At 39.1% G+C, this 22,962-nt stretch overlaps 1 protein-coding gene across 11 annotated transcripts in view; it reads right to left on the bottom strand.

The window, feature by feature from the left end:
- ENOX2 (ecto-NOX disulfide-thiol exchanger 2) overlaps window positions 1-22,962 on the bottom strand; it is a 281,319-nt gene that overhangs the window by 137,587 nt on the left and 120,770 nt on the right. For 9 of the 11 annotated variants that reach the window (XM_027608771.1, XM_027608768.1, XM_035725679.1 and 6 more), the window contains one exon: window positions 20,473-20,616. The exons of the other annotated variants lie outside the window; for them this stretch is intronic. Coding sequence is in view for 2 of the 9 variants with exons in the window: in XM_027608763.1 (XP_027464564.1) it covers window positions 20,473-20,616 (144 nt within the window). In the remaining 7 variants the exon portion in view is untranslated. The remainder of the gene's footprint in view (window positions 1-20,472; window positions 20,617-22,962) is intronic. 11 annotated transcript variants of the gene reach the window in all.

Raw genomic sequence — 22,962 nt, 5'->3', positions numbered from 1 at the left:
CTTTCTAAGCCAGAGTTCATCTTCTGAACCACAGGACACTGAAAATTATTTGGCTATCTCAATTCTCTCAAGGATGGTACATAACTGATACCACTCTAGTGCATAGGAAAGAAGTTGATTCTTTACTTATAATCAATGCCTTAGAGCATTAGCACTTTGTTCTCTCCAGTAACCTCAATTGAGAAAGGCTGCTTGGTATTGTCATCTTATACTTTTTTGCCAACCAACTGGATATAAAATGGTGTCATATTATGATTTGATGTGCATCTTCCTGGTTAATAATGGTGTTGAATCTTTTCATAAGTTAATTGGCCATAAGTGTGTACAATTCTGTTCATGTCTGTTCATGTCTTTTGTCCATTTTTCTATGGGATTGCTTGTGCTTTTAAAATACTCTTTAAAACTTCCTCATCTATTCTTGGTATCATTTATCAGAATATTTTGTGAATATTTTCTCCCAGTTTGTAACTTGTATTTTCTCGTTCTCTAAGGTGTATTTTGATGAACATTTTAAATTTTAAAGTTAAATCTATCAATATTTTATTTTATAGTCAATTCTTCTTGTGCTTTAAGGTATCTTTTTTATTTCAAAGTTAGGAAGATATTCACTGACAATTTCTGCTAAGAGTTTTTAAAATTTTGTTTTTGAAATTTATACTCTTAATTGATCCTATGTATGCTATGAGATAGGATTTATTTTCATCTTTTTCCATATGGATAACCATTATTCCAGCTTCATTTATTAAATAACCTCTACATTTCCTACTGATCTGACATGCTACCTCTGTTATATATCAGAGCTCCATACATGGATAGGTCTATTTCTGGGTTTTCTATTACATTTGTAAAAATTTTAAATTCCCCTTATTTCATGCAGTCTTCATAAGAAGCAATCTAACATCAATTACTTCATGTAATCTATATAATTACCCCATGAGGTAGATGCTATTTTCTCTGTTTTACAGATTTAGGAAACTATGGCTTAGAGATGTTAGTGACTTATTTAAGATCACAGACTAGTGGCAGCTCCAACCCCAATACTCCAGAGCCCATGGGTTTAAGCAGTAATTCATACTGGTTCTTACCCTACTACCTCATAAGGATATAGTGAAAGTCAGTAAATATCACAGGCAGTAAACTATATAGTTAACTCTATAGTAGCTATAAAGTGGTTTGAGGTAGGGTTGGGAGTAGGTTATAAAGGAAAGACAAAGTCTCTGCTCAAATGTCACTTACTGAGTCTTTCCCTAACCAAACCTATCCAAATTGTAATCCTTGTCCATTCTGAACCATTAAACTGCTTTATTATTTTGGGTAACTAAGTACCCGAACTTACATATCTATTTATTTGTTTATTATCTGACTCACTCATTAGAATGTATGCTCCACAAATAATGAGTCATGGAACACTATATAAAAAACTAATGATGTACTGTATGGTGACTAACATAATAAAAAAAAAAGAATGTTGCTCCATGAGGGCAGGAACAAACATTGTTTTATTAACTGCCAATATGTCTATCACCTAAGACATGCCTGGCACATAGCAGGCACGTGACAGACAAGTATTTAGGGAAGGAATGAATGTATGTATGCATGAATGAATGAATGAATAAGATAAGGCTTCTGTCTTTGAAGAGTTGACAATCTAGCAGGGAATATGTTAGTTCAATGAAAATATGAAAATAAGAAAAATTTACTCATTCATTTAGTACATTTACTGGGTACCTACTTTGTGTGTAGCACTGTGATGTGTACTGTATAAAGGGAAGAGTATAAAGATGAGTAAGACACAATCCTTGCCTTCATGAACTTACAAGCTAGTAGAACTAGGTGTGTATATAAATTTCTATAATACAAGACAAGAAATTATAAGTAGCTACAAGAGGAACAAAATGCTAATTTGAACACAGGAGACTTTAATTCAGACTGGGAGATCAAGGTAAGCTTAATGCTACACGTGGCCATGGTGGAGCTGGGCTTGACAATGTTTTCCTTCAAGGAAGGTGAAAATTGTGGAAGTTTAGTACATATTTATTCAGCCAAAGCCACTACTTGCAGGTATCTTGGCATAAAGTACCCAGCATCATGATAAATAATTTTCACTGTGGGGAGCAAATTGGACTTTGCCTGGCTAAGAGAAAGGATATTCTGGGCAGGGAGAATGGATTGAAAGCACAGGGCATGTTCTGTCAAGAAGTCCAGAGTTGCTGTAACAAGGCTCTAGGAAGGGTGACTGGTAGGAGATGAGGCTGGAAAGATAGTGTGGCTGGGATTTGAAATTAAGAGCTCAGGCCATTTGAAACTTTTTGGGGACTAAGGGATAGTGGAGGCAGATAGGCCATCACAGACTGTTATTTTCCTTTCCTGCCTTTCTCACCTGCTGCCTTTCTTCTTTTCTTTTCTTTTCCTCTTCTTTTCTTTTCATAGCAGAGCACAGTGAAAAAGAAAAGGGAATAGGGAGTCCAGAGATCTGGGATTAAGTCACGGTTCTGACACTGAACTGTTGCCATGATGTTTGGAAACTTAATTAAAATGGGAGGAGAGGACACTTTTTAAAAAACTACCCATATGCTCTTTCCCCTGGAAATATTTCTTAGAAGCCACTCCAACTGGAATACCTGCTTTTAGCCAGCACCACCCTGTCACAAGGATTACTGCTGTAGTGCCAAAGAGAAACAGATACAGATGTGAATGCATCCCTTAGGCGTATTGGTTGAAAATCACTGGATTAGATGATCTCTAAGTGTCCCTTCTTCCACACAGCCCCACCGCTTCTTCCCAATACCCCACTGCATGCTCTGATTCTCTTCTTGTTCCCAACTAAGCTTTCAGTGTAACAGTGGACCACCTCCCACCCTCCATGGGAGTTGTTTGGCCCTTCCGGAGATGCTCAGGGCTGCAAATTCTTGTCTTGGAAGAAAACTAGCCAAGAGTGGTCAAAGAAATCTGAAAGACTTGAACACCTGTTCTACAAGGAAGGGGACAGAATTACTGGGCTGCTGCTAACTTGTAAAAATAACTCAGGAGCTCCCCTGGAAGCAAAGTCACCCTGATCCTTTCAAATAACAATTGTGAGAAATGATGTGAGTATGTATGTTGTGAGGAGGGCAGGGTGCAGAGAGATGGCATTCCAAATTGCAGAGCTATCCTTGAAATTCTGATGCTTTAGAACTTCCCTATGGAGTCTAAACCTCAAATAAAGCTTTGATGGAGATAAGAGGGTAGGGTAGAAGGGGGAAAAAGATGATTAGTCAATATTCATGATCATTTTTTAAAGCTGACCTACTCTTAAGAAACTTTTAAATTGCATACACAAATGAAAATGTACCCTCAGCATGAAGCTTTATGTGGTCTAATTATCAGAACAAATGTTTACTGAGTTAATTTTAAAAATACAATGCCAACACTGCCTATTTCATAATTGAGGGGAAGCATTTTCTTCTCAAGCCATGTTCAGTATGCAACAGGAAGCCAATTATCACCCCAGAACATTTCTCAGTGAAAAATGTGTTATTCCTCACAACATTTAAGGCTTGAACAGGCTTAAAGCCCTGAACTCACCATTTTCTCTTATTTCTACCATTTAAATACCCATCAGTTCAAACCAAAATTATTTTCACCATTTCATATCTATCCTAAAGGTATCACTGACACTTGGACAGAGGAAATTTTGGAAAAAGACAAGGCATCTTGTGTTGCTTACTTGAATGCTCATACCAGCTTTTCCTGAAAACAGTGTATAATAACGGGGTTCCTGAGAGAAAAATACAGGAAACAGGTGCTGGTACTGATTAAATGAAGGTGAATGTAGTTTTATTGCTTTCAAGAAAACTCAGTAATTCTAACTAAAAACTAACCAATATGGTCCCTTTAGGATTCATAGGGATGACTATGAATAATCAGTGGAAGGGAATAATTTCTATTTACCAGATGTAGGCATCTTGTGGATGACAGCCAGGTCTTACTCATCTCAGTTTCTGCTAAAATTAGCATATCATTTACCCTTCCAACCAATATCACCTGACACACTGTAGGCATCCAAAAAATGTTTGCTGAATAAACATATTAGCATATTATTTGTTTGCAATTGTCTACTGCTGAGAATGCTTTTAAACTAATTGCATAAATAGGCTAAATACAACCTGACAATCTTTAAAATTTGATTAGCAAACTTATTATTTCTTAGATTCAAAGAATATAGGTGGGAATTTAAGAGATTTTTCTGTGTCCCAAAAGAAGCAGCTCCATTTCCCCTTACAGACACCAGGCAGAATTTTTCCAGACCTCCTTCTGTGTAAGCAAATACTTTCAAGTGGCAACCAAACATTCCAAAGTACACAAGCTGTCTGAGTGTCACACTAGAAGACAGCTGGGGACACGGTGTTGAGAATGATCAGTGTTTACACGGTATTCACATTCCCTTTAGCACATACCAGATTCCACAGCTATGAGACAGGTGTGTCCTGCTACCCTATTTTTTTCCCTCAAAGAGCACCTGGACCCTGTCTGGAATACAGATCAAGAACTGCACTTTCAACCACCATGGGTGGGATGATTAAATTCTCTGACTACAATTTGGAAAGCATGATTTGACATATGTACTTGTACTTTTGGGGACAACAGGCTGGAACATGTTACACTAAGGCTGCTCCGAAAAATCCAGAATATGTGCTTTTCCATATTTACAGGAATGACAACAGAATCTACAAAAAGGAAATAACTTTATAAAATAGGTTTGATTTGAAGGAACACAACATAAACAATGTTAAAATACATGGGAAAACATTTGCAACACACTTAACAGAAAAAAAAGATTAATTTCCATGACATAAAAGAACCCTTACAAGTCCAAAATTAAAATGCAAATAACAATAGAAAAATGAGCAAAGGATATCAGAAATGACTTATGAAAGAAACACAAAGGATTAGTAAATTTGAAAACAATGCTCAAACTCAGTACTCATTAGAGAAATGGAAATTAAAGCAATAGGAGTTACAATTTCTCACTCACCTAATGGGGCAAAAATCACAGGACTGATATTGTGTACTGGCAAGAAGAGAGGAAATGGTTCTTTCAACATCGGGGTTGGGATGATGACTTGGGTGAAACCTTTGTAGATGTTAGTATTAGCCATCAAAATGTATAAAACCCAAAATATATAAATAATTTACACAACTCAACACCAAAAAAAACAAACAATAGGATTACAAAATGGGCAGAGGACTTGAAGAGACTTTTTTTTTCAAGATTTTATTTATTTATTTGACAGAGAGAGAGATAGTGAGAGCAGGAACACAGGAAGGGGGAGTGGGAGAGGGAGAAGCAGGCTTCCCGCCAAGCAGGGAGCCCGATGTGGGGCTCGATCCTAGGACCCTGGGATCATGACCTGAGCTGAAGGCAGACGCTTAATGACTGAGCCACCCAGGCGCCCCTTGAAGAGACATTTTTCCAAAGAAGACATACAGATGGCCAACAGACACATGAAAAGAGGCTCAACAAAACCAGTCATCAGGGAAATGCAAATCAAAAGCTCAATGAGATATCACTTCATACTAGTCAGAATGGCTAGTATCAAAAGACAAGAAATAACAAGTGTTGGTAAGGATGCAGAGAAAAGGGACCCCTCCTGCACTGTTGGTGGGAATTTAAATTGGTGCAACCACTATGGAAAACAATATGGAGGTTCCTCAGAAAAATAAAAATAGAAATATCATATGGTCCAGTAATTCCACTGTTGGGTATTTACCCAAAAAGAATAAAAACACTAATTTGAAAAGATACGTGCACCCTCATTTATTGCAACATTATTTACAATAGCCAAGATATGGAAGCAACCTAACTGCCCACTGATACATGAATGGATAAAGAAGAGGTGATTACACACACACACACACACACACACACACACACACACTGGAATATTGACTCAGTCATAAAAAAGAACGAGATCCATGTGGAATCTAAAAAACAAAACAAATTAAAAAAAAGCAGAAACAGACCCATAAACACAGAGAACAAATTGGTGGTTTGGGCAAGAGGGGAGGTGGGGGGAATGGGCAACATGGGTGAAGGGGAGAGGGAGGTACAAGGCTTCCAGTTATAGAATAAGTCACAGAGATAGAAGGTACAACATAGGGAATATAGTCAATGATACTGTAATAGCGTTGTATGGTGACAGATGGTAGCTACACTTGTGGTGAGCATAGAATAATGTATAGAGTTGTTGATTCACTATATCGTACACCTGAAAGTAACGTAACAGTGCATGTCAACTTTATTTCAATAAAAAAATAAATTAAAATTGAATTTAAATAAAAAAGAGTTAAAAAATGTACAAAGCCCTTAACACTTCAACTCTGCAATCCTACTTTTTGAAGTTTATTCTAGAGTAATACCTGCTCATATGTACAAAGAAACACGTTTATGGATGTTCTTTATAGCACTGTTTATGGCAGCCAAAAGAGAGGAATAATTTAAATACCCATAAACAGGAAGATCCCAATAGTAAAATTTCTAATCTCTGACATGGCCCACCAAGCAGTTATTAAAAAGAGAGATCAGGGCAGAAGTTATCCTTGGTGGGGAAGTAAATGACTGGAAAAGGGGGACCAGAATCTTTGGGGTGCCTGCAGAAATGGTCGGTGCCTTGTTTTAGGTGCTGGTTACACAAGTGTGCTGCTTGTGAAAGTTCACTGGTTGATATGTATAATTTTGCATTTTTATGCACTTCAATATTTTTAAAAAACAAACAAAAAAGATTTGGGAGACTTCATAACTTTAGTGGAGAAAGGACTGTACTAGGAAAAAGGAGTTCTTAGTTTCAGCTCCTTTCTGCCCAAACTAGTTTGAGACCCTGTACAAGTCACTTGGGCTGAATCAAAGTTGACTCACTTATAAAAGTGAGGTAATTATATTTGGCTAAAAGATCGAGAACTGGGCTCACGGACTTTCATATCTTTTTCATTTCTAGGCTTTATGACGCTAAACCATAGCAGTTCAGGATGATTTACCTTCATCAAGTTTCTTTTATCTATCTCTTCTTCCCCACCCCTACTCCCATAACACTGATTCAGGCCCATACTTCACCTTCCTGGGCTATTTCAAAAGTCTTCAAACTTGTCTCTCCAGCTCTAGTTCTGCCCCTTTATAATCCACAATAAAAACACTTTGGTTGGAGTATCCTTTGAAAGTACAGCTCAGATCATGTCACTGCCTTCTTCAGAAATCTTAGAAAGCAGTGGGATATGGTACAAAGTACACAGGACCCATCATCTAAAAACCTGGGTCAGGGGTGCCTGGGTCTCTCGGTTGGTTAAGCATCCGACTCTGGGTTTCAGCTCAGGTTATGATCTCAGGGTCCTGGAATTGAGCCCTGCATCCAGCTTGAGATTCTCTCTCTCTCCCTTTGCCCCTCCCCCTGCTCACATGCACATGTGCTCACTCTTTCTCTCAAATAAATAAACCTTTAAAAAAACAAAAAATAAAAGTAAAAACCTGCGTCTGAATAGTTTACTGGCTGTCTAATCCTGGGCAAGCCATTGAGCCTCTGATTCTCTGCTATCTCATCTGTAAAATGAGAGTAATAATGGGACCTCCTTCACAGAGTCATGTAGAACAGACTTTCAGCTACTGATGATGCATCAAGTTCCAAGTCAAACTTAACTTCATTAGCTAGGGTTCCAGAGTAAAGGCAGAGAATCAAGTTCCTTAGCTACTTTTATCTGACTCACTCTGATCAAGACAGAGAACACTTCTGGGCAGTCTGAGCTTCAACACAAAGCTCTCCATCTGTTTGACAGGAGGACAAAAAGTAAAAGGCATCACCCTCTTGGCAGGTTATGCCCCAGAAAGAGTGACACCTCATTGCAAAGGACAATGGTCTTCACTGATGGCAATCTCCAGTCTGGAAGATCTGTAGTTCCCTCTGCACACACTTAATGTTGGTAATAACTGCTTAACAGAGACCTGGCACCAAATCAAGAGAAGCTGAAATCTTTGCGGTTACCCTGCTGAGATAATTTAGGATGCATTAGTCAATGTTTCTCAGGCTGTTCATCCTAGATCAGGGTAATTATGGAGAGGAATAAAAAAGAACAGATTAGAAAATAGCTTGCCAGTAGAATCACTATATTAATATGGGATGATATTTAAATCAGCATTTGAAAACAGTATGTAGTTATGACTTGTTTCCTGCTCAGACTTTATGCCAAGTTCTAAGGCAAATTCAACATTTAGCATTCATCTTAGACATCAAGCCTGGTCCCTGTGGCTTGTCACACAAGCCTCTTAAAAGTTCTATCTTGCCAGATACAAAGGCCACTCGTACTGGGGATGCCTCTCATATTAAACAAATTGCAAGATCCCCAGGAACTAATTTTTGGGAAAGAAGATACATTCTCAACTTGGTATCTTCTCTTCTCAGTGAACTCAACCAAGCATCTTCTGAAATTCTATCTCCTTTCTCCTACTTCCCTGACTGGACTAAAGGAACAAAGATGTCTTTGTTAACCTCAACCCTAATCTGAAATAAAATTCCATGAAAACGCCTCCACTATTCATCCAATGGTGCACTTACACTCAGTTCTCTACCTGGAATAGCGCCCAGCACATAATAGCCACTCAGTAAATATTTGCTCTTATTTACTGAGTATTCACTGCAAGCAGTCACTCTTTCACAGCACTCAGCATAATTGCAAATAATTATTTGTATAGTTTTTGCTTAATGACTGTCTTCCTCACTAGACTGTGAGAATCACAAGGCCAGGGTCAGTTTGTGTTATTTCCAGTTGTACTCTTAATGCCTACCACAGTGCCTCACACTCATTAAGACCAAATAAATGTTCACTGAACAAACGAACACCGTGTACTAAGCACTATTTATTCAATGTCTCACTTAATCCCTAAACAACCTGTGTACTTGGTATTATTCTTCCTATTTCATAGATGAAGAAACTGAGGCTCAAAGAGCTACAATAATTTGCCTAAGGTCAAAGCCATGACTCTGAGCGCATGCTATTAACAACTATGCTATCCTATCCCCTTCTGTTTAAGTCCTGTTCTACCATTGATTAGATGCAGCCTGGGAAGCTTTTCTTACTCTTCCAAGCCTCAGTTTTCTTATTGATAAAACAAAGGAGAAAGTGGTATTTCTTTTATAGATTTGTTGTGAAGTTTTCTTGAGGTTGTATATGTAAAGCACTTGGTTATAGTCGTTGGCATATAATCGATGTTTAATAAGAGTTGCTACTCCTGTACTGTTGCCATTGAATCCAATATGCAGAAGGAAGTGACTGGAGCTAGGGAATGCCACCTGCAGAAACCTGTCCCCCTCCCAGAATAGTGCACTCCATCTCAGCAGTCGGACATATCTCTACTGGCTTTCTGTGCCACTCTCATCAACCCTTACTCACCATATTCCATAAAACAGCTTGCATATGAAAGTTGCTTTTGCTTAAAGCTCAAATGTAGAATAAGCAAAATATTTTAAAATTCATTCTATAACACAAGCAATTGCTCAGTGTGAAATGCTACAACCTACATGGCTTAAAATGAATAGCTCACATTATCAAGGAAATTGAAGATTGGAAAAAATCAAGACTGTCTCCTACCCCATTACGAGAGATAATTTCATGGATTTTATTTCAATAGATAATAAATGCATATCAGGAAATAGAGCAGAAAAAGAGAAAATTGCAAATTAGGTGGTCTCTTCTTTCTGTGTCGCAAAACCTAGCCAACATTTACACAACCACTTTATTTGCCACCTTTTAGTCTACTGCTTTACTGTCACTTCAGTTCTTGGCAGAAGACTCTAGACATACTCTGTCATGGAATACTACAAACGTCCAACATTCTGAACCATGGTGGTCTAGGAGTACCTAGTTACTCTGATGCAGTATAGGTAGCTACACTGGTTCTTAAGCCTGTCTGCATAAGTGGGATCATTTGGGGTGTGCTCTGCGTCCTGACAAAGCTCTGCTTACTTTATAAGAGACAGAAAGTCATTTTAACTCGAGGGCATTTTGACCTGAAACTCAGACTGCAGAAGCGAAGCCCTGAATGAGCACTTATTTTTATTCTTGATCATCAGATAAATCAATTCTTTTTTCTTTTTCCTTTTTGAGAGAAAGAGAGTGTGCAAGTGCGGGAGGGTTGGGGGCAGAGGGAGAGGGAGAGAATCTCTCCAGCAGGGCTGGATCTCACAACCCTGAGATCATGACCTGAGCTGAAATCAAGAGTCAGAGGCTTAACTGACTGAGCTACCCAGGCACCCCAGTCATCAGATAAATTGATTCTGATTTAAATGAATAACACTGATGCCCGCTCCCCTCCCTCAATTTCTATTCTGATTCAGTTGATTCTGGACACTGATTTTGGAGCTACTCTGCCTGGGTTTGGATCTCATCTCCTCCATTTACTATTTGGACAAATTGTTTAACTTCTCTGTATTTAAGTGTCCCTATCAGTAAAACAAGGATAATCATAGAGTTGCTGTGAAAAATTAAATAAGTTGACACATTTGAAATACTTAGAACAGTGTCTGGCACAAAGTAAGTGTTCTATAGTATTAGCTAGTAGTAGTAATAAAGTATTTTAATTATTATACCTTGGGGTCATTTAAGAGAAAGAAAGACTTGTAGAGTTTGCAACCTCATGTGAATACTCGGCTAAAATGGTTGCAGAGATATTCTGTGTTTGAAATTTGTGAAAATGAAATCCTTTCACTGTGAGGTACTACTTTGAGGTTAAATCAAATGATAAGAGGTTGAGTTCCATCTGGAATTTGTCTTGATTTTATACAGGGAGAATACTTAACACATATAGGAAAACAAACCTATTTCTTTGTACCACATAGTGGACTCATTGTTGGTTTCCCCTGTCTTTAAAAAAAAAAAACAAAACAACTAAGTATAGGACTTAGAAAAATCAAAACTTATGTTAATCTTCAAATGAACAGCAAAGTTGGGATTGTGAGGGTTCTTGTCATACTTGCCATCATTCCCTGGGGAGGAGGGAACAGCCATTCTATTTGTGAGAGAGGACAGACAGTAGTGCTATAGAAACCTCCCTGGGCTTTCAGCCCACGCCTACTTGCTCCTGGGCACAGGAGAATTGATTTACTTGATTACTATGATTAGAATAAAAATAAGTGCTCATTCAGTGCTTAACTTCTGCAGTCTGGCTCTCAGGACAAAATGCCTTGAGTTAAGATGACCTTTTGTCTCTTATAAAGTGAGCAGAGCTTAGTTCGGGTGCAGGCACTGTTTTCTAGTGGCATGCCCACAGGCCCACCTTGCTCTTAATTTGTAGCTTCCACTGAATTGTGACACAGGCCATCACTCTCAATGACAGTGGCTGGGTAAGTAGTCTGCTTTGCTGATTCAATTTTCCCCATAGGTGGATATCAAACTATAGATTTGGAGCTGGACATGGTAGGTGCCTCATTAGACCTTAGGCTTAAGCCATGTTCTTCCAGCTTTGCTTATAATAAAGGTGATACCACATTTTGTTCCTCAAGTGGCTTTTTGTGTTTGTTTTCAGTTTGATTTGTAACTGGAAGGAGAAAAGCCCTCACCCTCTCACCCTAACAAGCAGAAGCAGTAACTATAAAAGTAAAAGAAGTAAAAATCTGACCATTTTCAAAATGCTTTCCTTATTTAACAGATGTGGAAAGTGAGGCTTACAAAAAGGCTTCTGTGATTTACCCAGGGTCAAAATATTACTACTAAGTGGCATGTCCAGTACTCAAATTACAATCTTCAGTATTTTCAGTACATGTCGGAGTATGCTCTTTTCTCCTATTAAAGCCAAGGAGGCCCATACAGACCCCAAGGTCAAGAAGGATAGTAGCATTGATAATGTTACTAAGCTAACAGGAGAGGAAAACAACCTCCTCAAATCTAAGAATCCTCTTACTCTGAACTCTAAAACTGATTTTTTCCAGACAAGTCTACCTAGAAATCAAGAAATTGAAAGAGATCCTCCAAAGTTATGCAACAATGTATAAATCATAGAAAAACACCCATCACCCGGTGACCCCACTCCCCAGCCCCCCCTCCCTTCTGTAACAGGTGTTGTGATGAGCACTGGGTGTTATATGCAAATAATGAATCGTTGAACACTACATCAGAAACTAATGATGTACTATATGTTGGCTAATTGAACATAATAATAATAATATCATAGATAAACATTATATATTTTTTTCCCATTTGGATGGAATGGCCATAAGGGTGGGCTGGGATAGGGGACACAAAGCGTCCCCTGCCAAGTAAGCAGGAGTTGCAGAGTTTATTCTATGATTTTCTGAGCTGCTGAAGTTCAGCTCTACAGAAGCAATTTCCTCATAGGTGTTTTCCAGTCTCAAACTCCTTTTGTAGCTTGAGATCAAAGGGCTCTCCCCTGTGTGGTAGGCAGAACAGATATGGGATGTCATATACCATTGGGTTAGCTTGCTAAAAATCATGTAATACTATTAGCATGGGGGAAGCCAGCTCCTCTAGGTTATAGACATACTTTCTGCAGTACAAATTAATCAACTGCATGCCACAGTCCTAACCAACTTGAAATGATTATATGGGTCTGGTAGTAATTGGTTCTGGTTCTACCACTAATTAACCATGTGACTTTCGAAAAGCCCCTTCTCTGGGTCTGTTTCTTTATTTCTAAAAATGATGGAGTTAGACAAGGTTGCCTCCAACTCTAAAATACTATGATTCAACATCTACCACTAGCCTTTATATTATCAAAACATGAGGTTAACTCACACTTCATGTCTGCTGAGAGAAGTACTAAAAGCTTAGATACAATAAAGTCACAAAATCGTTCCAAGGCTATTCCCATGGTTGGGTCAACTTAAGAGAGATACATTTGCATTTTTCTATCCTGCCTTTTTTTTTTTTTAAGATTTTATTTATTTGTATGTGTGTCTGAGAGAGAGTGTGTAAGAGCAGGGGGAGGGGTAGAGGGAGAAGCAGGCTCCCTGCAGAACAAGGACCCTGATGCGGAACTTGATCCCAGGACCCTGGGATCATGGCCTGAGCTGAAGGCAGACGCTTAACCAACTGAGCCACCCAGGTGTCCCTATCCTGCCTCTTTTGTGCCACCTTCAATATCCCCTTCCCCTGACAGTCCATGAAGATAAAAATTTCACACTGAGTTTCTATCAACCTGAGAAAGACAGAAGTCAGCGTACTTTTTTGATCCTCTAGTTATCAAGATATGGCTTTATTTCTTGAATCTGTAATCAGATAAAAATGTCCAAAGGACTAAAGAAACTGAGTAGGGCTATTAGTCTAGTCTTTTTCTTATTTTAATTCCATTTGAAGGAACAATAGGCTCTTCTTGCCTTTGGCAATATAATAATTCAGCTGACATGCTAGAAATACCAAACACCAAGATATAAAACGGTGGCATTTTCTCTCTTTAAAAACAATCAATGCTTTCATTTATGGACTTCAAAGTACATGTGAAATAAAAGCCTCAGCCCTGTGAGTCCGAGGTAAATCAAAAGGCTGTAAGTGTCATAGAAAAGTTTCCTGGTTCATTGCCCTCTTCTAGGTAAGAAAGGAAACAAAAGTACTCCCAAAGAGATGAGTGCTCATCTCATTTTATATTTCTCTTTCAAATGGGCTTAAGCAACTTCCCCTAATAATTCATTCCAATATAGTTCTTCCTTATGTCTGACCAACCTCTCCCTGTTGCTATGCAGGCCCACTTCCTCTTACTAATCTTGCCTTGGCAGAGCTAGAACTCTTCACTGTCTTTCATATTGTCAAGTCTCATCTTGACTTCCAGAAATTCTAAAGGAAACCTTGCAAACTGAGTTAGGGGTCTCTGATCAAGTTTAGATACTATCTGGAGCTCCTTGATCGAATTTAGATATTATCTGGAGGTCCCTATTGTATCATAATGTTCCTGAAGATGCTAGTCCACCTTAGTCAAAGTCATTTCCCCTCTCTGGTTATTAGCACTTAATCTCTAAAATGAAACAAATATGAGAATATATTAAGGGGGGGCACCTGGGTGGCTCAGTCAGTTAAGCGTCCAACTTGATTTCAGCTTAGGTCATGATCTCTGGATAATCGGATTGAGCCCCACGTCAGGCTCCGTGCTAGGGCATGGAGCCTGCTTGGGATTCTCCCTCTGCCTCTCACTTTCTCTCTCTCTCTCCCCATCCCCCTTTCTAAAAAAAAAATAATAAAAAAATAAAACTTAAAAAATATATTAAGGAAAGAAAGAATCACCATAGCAATGTAAATTATTATTGAATAGAAGAGTCTTCCTGGAGATCCTGAACTCTTGGGATTCAGTCATTATTACAAATGGAAAATGGCTGAAGATCTCTGTTTTTATACTGAGCTATTCATTATTCACGTGAACTTCAGGAATACTGCTCAGTACAGGGCATCATGTATTTAAATGCAAACTTATCTTTCAAAACAGGCCTATGAGAGAAGACCATGGAAACACGACAATGTCCACATCTGGATCATCACTCTGGTATCATAATTATTCCCAGGTTAGTTGCCCACTCTTCCAGAGAACTGACACTTCCTTTGAATACTAATGTGTCATGATGTTGCTTAAAACAATGCATTCGATTTTAGTCATCATTCCGATGGCCATATTGACTCATGGATTCACTTTAGTGGAAGTATTTGGGAAGAAGACTGGTATCTCTGCTTCTACAAGTTCAGGTGGATCTCAAACCAGAAGGCAGCTGGCATCTTCTGGACAGGAACTTGGCATTATGATCTGATGAGGGTTTAATAGTGGTCTACTCTTTAGCCATAGAGTATCATCTGAATAAGTGGACTCACTACAATCTTAGACCATTTGTGCTACTGTATCATCACCGAGAAAACACTTCTATAGGGAAAAGGTGAAATTTGAGAGCAAACACACTAAAGAATGCCAAGCTCACCTTAAGATAAAAGCTGCAGGGGTGTCTGGGTGGCTCAGTTGGTTAAGCATCTGTCTCTTGACTTGAGATTGAGCCCCATGTCCTGCTCTGTACTGGGTGCAGAGCCTGCTTAAGATTCTCTCTTTCCCTCTCCTTCTGCCCCCTACCCCCTCAAAAAAAAATTGATAAAAAAGATAAAGGATGTAAAGCAGCCAGATCTATAAAGGAGGAGTTTGTGGTCAAATACTGCAGTATTATCTAATCCAGATTACTGATCTACTTCACAGAGGAGTTGGGACAGGACACCCAAACTCCACCTATGAGTTTCCCTTGGGCACTCATGAAATTTCACCTAGTAAAAAGGCAAAGATTCCATTAGGGGCAAGTATTCTTTTCACAAGCACCCAGATTTGATGTGTGGCTTATCTAAGGATGTAATCTTACAAATGTGTGGAGTTTGACCTTTAGGGTCAAGTGAGGAAATCAACTAATCAACATTAGATATCAAATGCCCAGTTTTATACACAGCTCCACTCTGGCAATGACAAGAGAATAATAGTGAATATTAAGGCCAACTGAAAGCAATTATTCAACGAGATACATGATCAATCAACAAATATTTCTTTTTTTAAGATTTTATTTATTTAAGAGAGTGAGCAAGAGAGCGAGCGAACAAGCACACACAAGTCGAGGGAGGGAAAAGTAGACTCATGCTGAGCAGGGAGCCCGAAGTAGGGCTTGATCCTAGGACCCTGGGATCATGACCTGAGCCAAAGGCAGACGCCCAACTGACTGAGCCACCCAGGCACCCCTTAACAAATATCTCTTGAGCATCTATTCTTTTTTTTTTATTTTTATTGTTATGTTAATCACCATACATTACATCATTAGTTTTGGATGTAGTGTTCCATGATTCATTGTTTGTGCATAACACCCAGTGCTCCACGCAGAACGTGCCCTCTTTAATACCCATCACCAGGCTAACCCATCCCCCCACCCCCCTCCCCTCTAGAACCCTCAGTTTGTTTTTCAGAGTCCATCATCTCTCATGGTTTGTCTCTGCCTCCGACTTACTCCCCTTCATTCTTCCCCTCCTGCTATCTTCTTCTTTTTTTTTTCTTAACATATATTGCATTGTTTCAGAAGTACAGATCTGTGATTCAACAGTCTTGCACAATTCACAGCACTCACCATAGCACATACCCTCCCCAATGTCTATCACCCAGCCACCCCATCCCTCCCACCCCCCACCACTCCAGCAACCCTCAGTTTGTTTCCTGAGGTTAAAAATTCCTCATATCAGCGAGGTCATATGATACATGTCTTTCTCTGATTGACTTATTTCACTCAGCATAACACCCTCCAGTTCCATCCACGTCATTGCAAATGGCAAGATCTCATTCCTTTTGATGGCTGCATAATATTCCATTGTGTATATATACCAAGCTTCTTTATCCATTCATCTGTCGATGGACATCTTGGCTCTTTCCACAGTTTGCTATTGTGGACATTGCTGCTATAAACACTGGGGTGCACATACCCCTTCGGATCCCTACATTTGTATCTTTGGGGTAAATACCCAGTAGTTGAGCATCTATTCTGTGCAAGACACTGTATCTCTGCTAAAAGTCATATGAGTCAGAGGCCCTTCCAATAAGGGGCTAATGACTGAGTTAAAAGGCTAAGACATGTTCCTATGAGAAGATAACTGCAAGGTAATCTACAATCAATGTCAAATGAGTCATATGAACATAATGACCAAGGGGCTTCAGGGGTACAAATGAACAATTCTAATGGATGATCTGGAAGGCTTCCTGGAGAAGGCTGGACTTGTACTAGGTGCTTTCAGTTGGAGAGGACTTTGATAGGTTAAAGAAGACAAAGATCATGCTAGACAAAAAAAAAAAAAAAAATGGCATGAGCAGGATACTAAGTAGGAGGGCACAATGCTTGTTTGGGAGATCACCCTGCCTGAACCAGAAGACTTGTTTTGGGCAGTAGCCGGGGAAATGAAAAGCTGAAAAGAAGGGACCATGGGATCTCAGGGTTTGAAGGGATCCTAGAAATGATCAAATCCAAGCTTTGCTCACCTTATTCTCACACAAATACAAATTTCCCTAGTGTGAGACCAATGTTTAACATACATTTTAGTAACGGGTCTAGATTCCTAATATCTACAGGCCTTGTAAGTGTGGCACAGTAATTAGAGATAAGCTGTGGAGTTGCAGGCCTGGCTAGACCACTTGCTAGATGTTCACCCTCAGGTTAGTTTGTTAGTTTATTTCTTTATTTCTTCACCTACAAATGTGGATAATAGTATACTCACTGAAAATGGAGGTAGGGAGAAAAAGAAGAAAGAGTCCTTGCAGGAGACAGCAGAGGAGGAGGAATTTCCTTCTTTATACACAATAAAATGTATTGCCAAGGAAAGCTGAAGTAGAGAGAATTCAAGGTAGGGGATGTTGTTTACAGCATCAAATGAACCAAACAGGTCAAGGTGGTTGAGAGCAGCCAAAAGACCACCAACTTTGACAATCTGGAGGTCACTGGTGACCTTTAAGAAATCAATTTTTGTATAAAAGGAGAGAGGCAGATTGTAGAGAAAGATGAGCTAGGAGGGATGGATGGGAAAGGAAGGAAAACAGAAGGTGTGGTGAGGAACTAGAACTACAAAGACCCCTCCTCATTTGCAGTGACAAGAGAGAGAGAAAGATGGCTTTGATTCAAAGGGGTCACAGGGTTCAGTGTTATAATGGCTGGATGGGTAGTTCAGCTTAGAACTAAAATGGCTGGTAACTCTTCTAAGGACTTCCAACCCTAGCTTTCCTACTTGCCAAGATGCAGGGGATGGTGATAAAGGAAGAAGGAAGTTCCTACTCACAAAATATCTTCTCTCTTCCTTTTGTCTAGCACTGCATAGGAAGAAAAATGATTATAAAGCAATCTGCCCATTTATAATACCATAAGATTGCCAGCTGAACAATTATAAGAGACTCCCTATGTAGTAAAACCTCATTAATTTGGACTTCACTTTTTTGGAATTTGTGGTAATTTCACCTCGGCTGGAGTTACAAAGAAAGGGTACTACTTACAAAGAAAGGGTTCACTAGGCACATAGTGTGAAAAAAGATTGCAAGGGAGCTAATTTAGCCTGCCAGGGCCTATTTCACCTATTTAAAGAAAATAGTCTTTTTTAAGAACTTCAGCATATTCATTATTTGAATGCAAATTGATTCTGCTAATTATAGATTAGCATAATCTGCTGCTAAAATCCTATATCTGCAACACTTTGCTCTCACTGAATATGCTCATTAGAAATAAAACTGCAATTCTTTAAAGTTAGTTCACAATTCAGATGAATCCATACCCCCTTTCTCCACCCTCATGAGTTAACTACAGTTCAGGAGGTATTACTCTAAACTCGCACATCACTTATCATGAATACAGTGGAAAAACTAGTAAGTGATCAAAAAAGGCCTCAGAGCAGCCAAAATAGATGTCTTAAAGTTGATGCCCTAAATCCTATAACTCTCTCCATAGCAGGTTCTCTTACAGCTGATTTAACTCTTACTTAACGTACTAATCTGACATACCAACTTGGAGCTGGCTGGGTTTTTTTGTTTTTTTAAAGTTTATAACTGATTAGAAGGAGAAAAAGGGCTGCTGCATGAAGGGACACTGAGAAACCAGAACTGACTGCAGACTGTAGAAAGGAGACAGGATATATATAAAATATGGCTGTAATAACTTAAAAGCTACCAGAGTCTAGGACATTTTAGAGTAGAGATAAAAGGCCTATATTCCTTAGCAAACCCTGAAAACTATAATACAGTATTATGGTGCAGTACAATAACTAAAATCTGGAATTCTGCCTCTAAATGATCAAGCAGAGTTGAATACATGCCTTAAAAAGGCAGATACGTTCAAACACACACACAATTTGTATCCATAATGGTTAACCTAAAAATGTGAAATGTGTTGATGCTTAAAAAGATAAAGTTCATAATATTATATAATTATAACAATAGCAACATTAAATAACTACTGTGTGCAGATATCACGCTAAGCACTTTACCTATATAATTGCATTTAAATCCTAAGAAGTGGGTTTTAGTATCATTTCTACTTTACAGCTGAAGAAAGTGAAACTCAGAGAGGTTAAGAAACCACCTGCAGGCCACAGACAGAAACAGAGCTGGGATTAGAACTCACAACAGTTCTTTAGCTATAAACTATGCCTTTCCAATGTTCCAGAAAATAGAGCTCTCTAAAAATCACTCTTTTCTTAAGGGCTCCAGATAGCTGTGTCTTATTCTGTTTTTGTTTTCCGAACCTGTATTTGACAAATACCTTGATTTAGAAGCAGAAAGACCTATAATCTAAGAATCAGGTATAATGTTATATGTTTGTAAACATGCTCCATGTTATAAGGTGAATATAAAAGTAATAGTAAAAACAAAAACAGAACAAAACAAAAACATCATGAACGTGTCTATTAGGTCCATCCCCAAATCTCAGGTCAGTCTCTACATACTATGGATACTGTTTTCAAATGAATAGCCAAGCAACAAAGAGATATATTTTAAAATGCCAAATGATCAGTTAAGATTTGGTTCTCCTAAAGCTTCCCCACTCGTTTTGGAGAAATTTAACCTGAGAACAGGCTAATGGAACATGAAGATAAAGGGGGATTGCAGGGGAGGATAAAAACTCAGTTGGCTGTTATAAATGATTTAGGAAAATGTGCTCATCACCTGTTCAAAGAGAGCTATGAGGGCATAAAATGCATGTGGCAGAGTGCATGCTGCGGGAAACAAGGTGGGGTTGCGGACTGCAGATATATGTGGTTATCTGCATTACAAGTAAAAGTAAGGGTAGCACATCACATGTACAAAGAAAAACATACAGTGAAATCATTCATTCATGCAATGCTCTAACTTAAATCAATGCTCTTTATTCATCTTTTTTTGTCTCAAGCCTCAACCCTGACCCATTCAAGGGTCAGCTACAAATGTCACTTTTTTTTTTTTTTAGAGAGGTGGGGGGAAGGAGAGAGGGAGAGAGAGAAGGGATGGGGAGAAGGAGGGAGAGAATCTCAAGCAGGCTCCACACCCAGCACAGAGCCTGATGCCGGACTTGATCTCAAAGCTCGCCTTAAGGCTCAATCTCATGACCCCGAGATCATGACCTGAGCTGAAATCAAGAGTTGGACACTTAACGGCCTGAGCCACCCGGGGCCTCTACAAATGTTACTTCTGCTGTGAAGTGTTCCACGATGCCCAAGGCTGAATTACACTCTTCCCCGTTTGTGCTCCCATTGGTTTTTCCCCCCCTTTCCACACTTACCACAGTACCAGTGATACTCTGTCTCATTATTAGAGTTATTCACGTCTGTGTTTTCCCTCTCCCCCCTTTATCCCACCATGAGTTCCTTGAGGGCAGGGGACACTCCCATTTCTGTAGTTCCTACAAATGCCTGCACAGTGCCAGTCACACACTAGGCTCTGGGAAAATGGTGACTCCACAGCACTGGCTCAAGACGGTGCATTATTGCCTAGCTTACCTGAAGGAGCATTTGTTCTCTTTCTTTTCTTGCTTGACTCCCCTCCATTCTCAATGAGGCCTTCTGTGACCAGAGGGCCACTGGCACTACCAAACTGCAGGGGTTCGTTGTTGTTGGCAGGGTCAAAGGGCAGCTGGTTCAATCCTAAAGAAGAAAAAGAAAGCCAAAATCCAGACTCCATTAAGGACTGGGATGTCTCTAGATAGGAGCCACTAGAGGAAAACTCTCTAAATTTTTAAGAACCTAGGGATAACAGGTGAGTTCCTTAAAGCCAATTGTCCTGTGTAATTTTTCCAGATTTTGCTAGAGAGTACAGAATTAAAATGTAGGGTCTTGTAAGACTGTGGCTCATCTTTGAGAGGATCCCTGACATTTCTGGGAAATCAACATTTTTGGCCACAAGCTATCAATTATCTTCTGCCTCATTCCTTAAAGAGATAGGACCCTCATTAAGTGTGGCTATGGTTGAACCCACTCTTTGAAAAAGCTTGGTCATGTATTCCTCAGGTTATCTCCCTTTTTTTAAAGATTTTATTTATTTATTTGAGAGAGAGCAAGAGCACAGAGGGAGAATGAGAGGGAGAAGCAGACTCCCCACTGAGCAGAGAGCCTGATGTAGAGATGTGGGGCTTGATCCCAGGACCCTGAGATCATGACCCGAGCCGAAGGCAGACGCTTAACTAACTGAGCCACCCAGGTGCCCCTAATTCTTGAGACAGTGTTGTAAAGGTCAACAAAAGCTTGGAGTCTAGTCAGCTAAAAGTCAATCAAGTTTCAGTAAAATGAATGCTAAGGTTCTAACAAAATGTCTTTACATTATTGTTTTTAGTTAAAAGTATACCTATGCTAATGTTTTCAGCCCACGTAACAAATACCATTTCTTCAGCAATCAGACTTTACTCAGAACACCTCCATTAAATGTCTTCTGGGACTTGTCAAACATTCTTCCTTACATCATCTGAGTAAGTGAAAGAATGAAAACTCACTTCTGTATCTTAAGTCAACTGTTCACTGCATCATATCTATGTTCTATTAAATCCCTACTATGTTTAGAACTAAAGAAACAAACATCAATTGCTATGTATTAAAAAACATTCCAATAATGACCAAGACGATTTACAAGGACGAGATTTTAATACAATTTACAAATGAAGATGTTTCTTGTACCTGAGTGGTCCCTGAGTCAAATGTGAGTAGTGTTCTATTGCAAAACTTTTCTCGGTATTTCTTTCTGCAGTATTATACTGAACAAAACAAGTTCCATGGAAGATGGAATGGTATCATGGAAACAGTCTGTATTTTGGAGCCTGACAGATTAGGGTTAAAATCCTGGCTGTGTCTTTTACTAGCTGGCAATTTGTGTAATCTCCCTTAGTCTTAGTTTCATAATGTGTAAAAGGGGACTGATAACATTTGTACCGGGTTGTTGGAAAGATAAAAAAGATAAAATATATATATTTAAAGTTATTATTATTCTACTATTCTAAGTGAATTAAAAAAAAAACTTTTCTCTGTAAGGTTGTAAACTCTTCTTAGGAGGATCTCCACCCCAACACTCTACCCTCTCTCCCCACCCCCAACTGTATCCCTGGTGCCTATCACCATGCCTGGTACATAGTGAGTGTTGGATGAATTAATTAATACTCAATAGGGAGGGGGTAGGTGACTCATTCTTTTAACCTATGTAGTTAGAGTAAAGACGTGACAGCTGATAATCAAGAATTAATGCCACAACTTAAAAGTTCTGGTGCTGATTATATCAACATTACTTAAAATAATTAGATTTCAAATGCATCTCCATCATTTCTTAAAGATTATATTTATTTGAGAGAGAGAATTAGAGAGAGAGAGAGAGCGAGCACATGAGAGGGGGGAGGGTCAGAGGGAGAAGCAGACTCTCTGCTGAGCAGGGAGCCCGATGCGGGACTCGATCCCAGGACTCCAGGATCATGACCTGAGCCAAAGGCAGTCGCTTAACCAACTGAGCCACCCAGGCACCCGCATCTCCATCATTTGAGTACTATACTGCAGGATGGTGAAAGCTTGATCAAAAGGAATGCTTAAGGATTAGGAGGTTCTGATTAATGATAGATAATCAGAAAATTTTTTCTTATTTGGTTTTGCATTTGATAATTTTACAGAATATATTAGTCCATTTCCCTGCCTTATCAAGTAGATGACTGAAGATCTTACAGGACTTCAGAGCCATAATCTATAAAGGGAAGTTAATAACAGTGCCTAACTCATGGGACTGTTAAAAGGATTAAAATGAAATTATGTATGTGGAACATTCTGCATTACATCTGGCATATAAGCAGATACTCAATAAATATTAACTGCCACTACCATAATTTTGAATTTCTATTTCCATTCCATTTCAACTTCTAGAATTGTCGATGTACAATGTGAGGAGAGTGGTCTGGTCTGAAATTGCTCTGATCCAAGGATAGACCCTACTTCCCTCATTGAATGTTTTCATTGCTGTTTGAA

This window comes from Zalophus californianus, chromosome X (assembly GCF_009762305.2).
Source record: "Zalophus californianus isolate mZalCal1 chromosome X, mZalCal1.pri.v2, whole genome shotgun sequence".
NCBI classification, from domain to species: domain Eukaryota; kingdom Metazoa; phylum Chordata; class Mammalia; order Carnivora; family Otariidae; genus Zalophus; species Zalophus californianus.
This window is presented reverse-complemented; position numbering and strand designations above follow the sequence as displayed.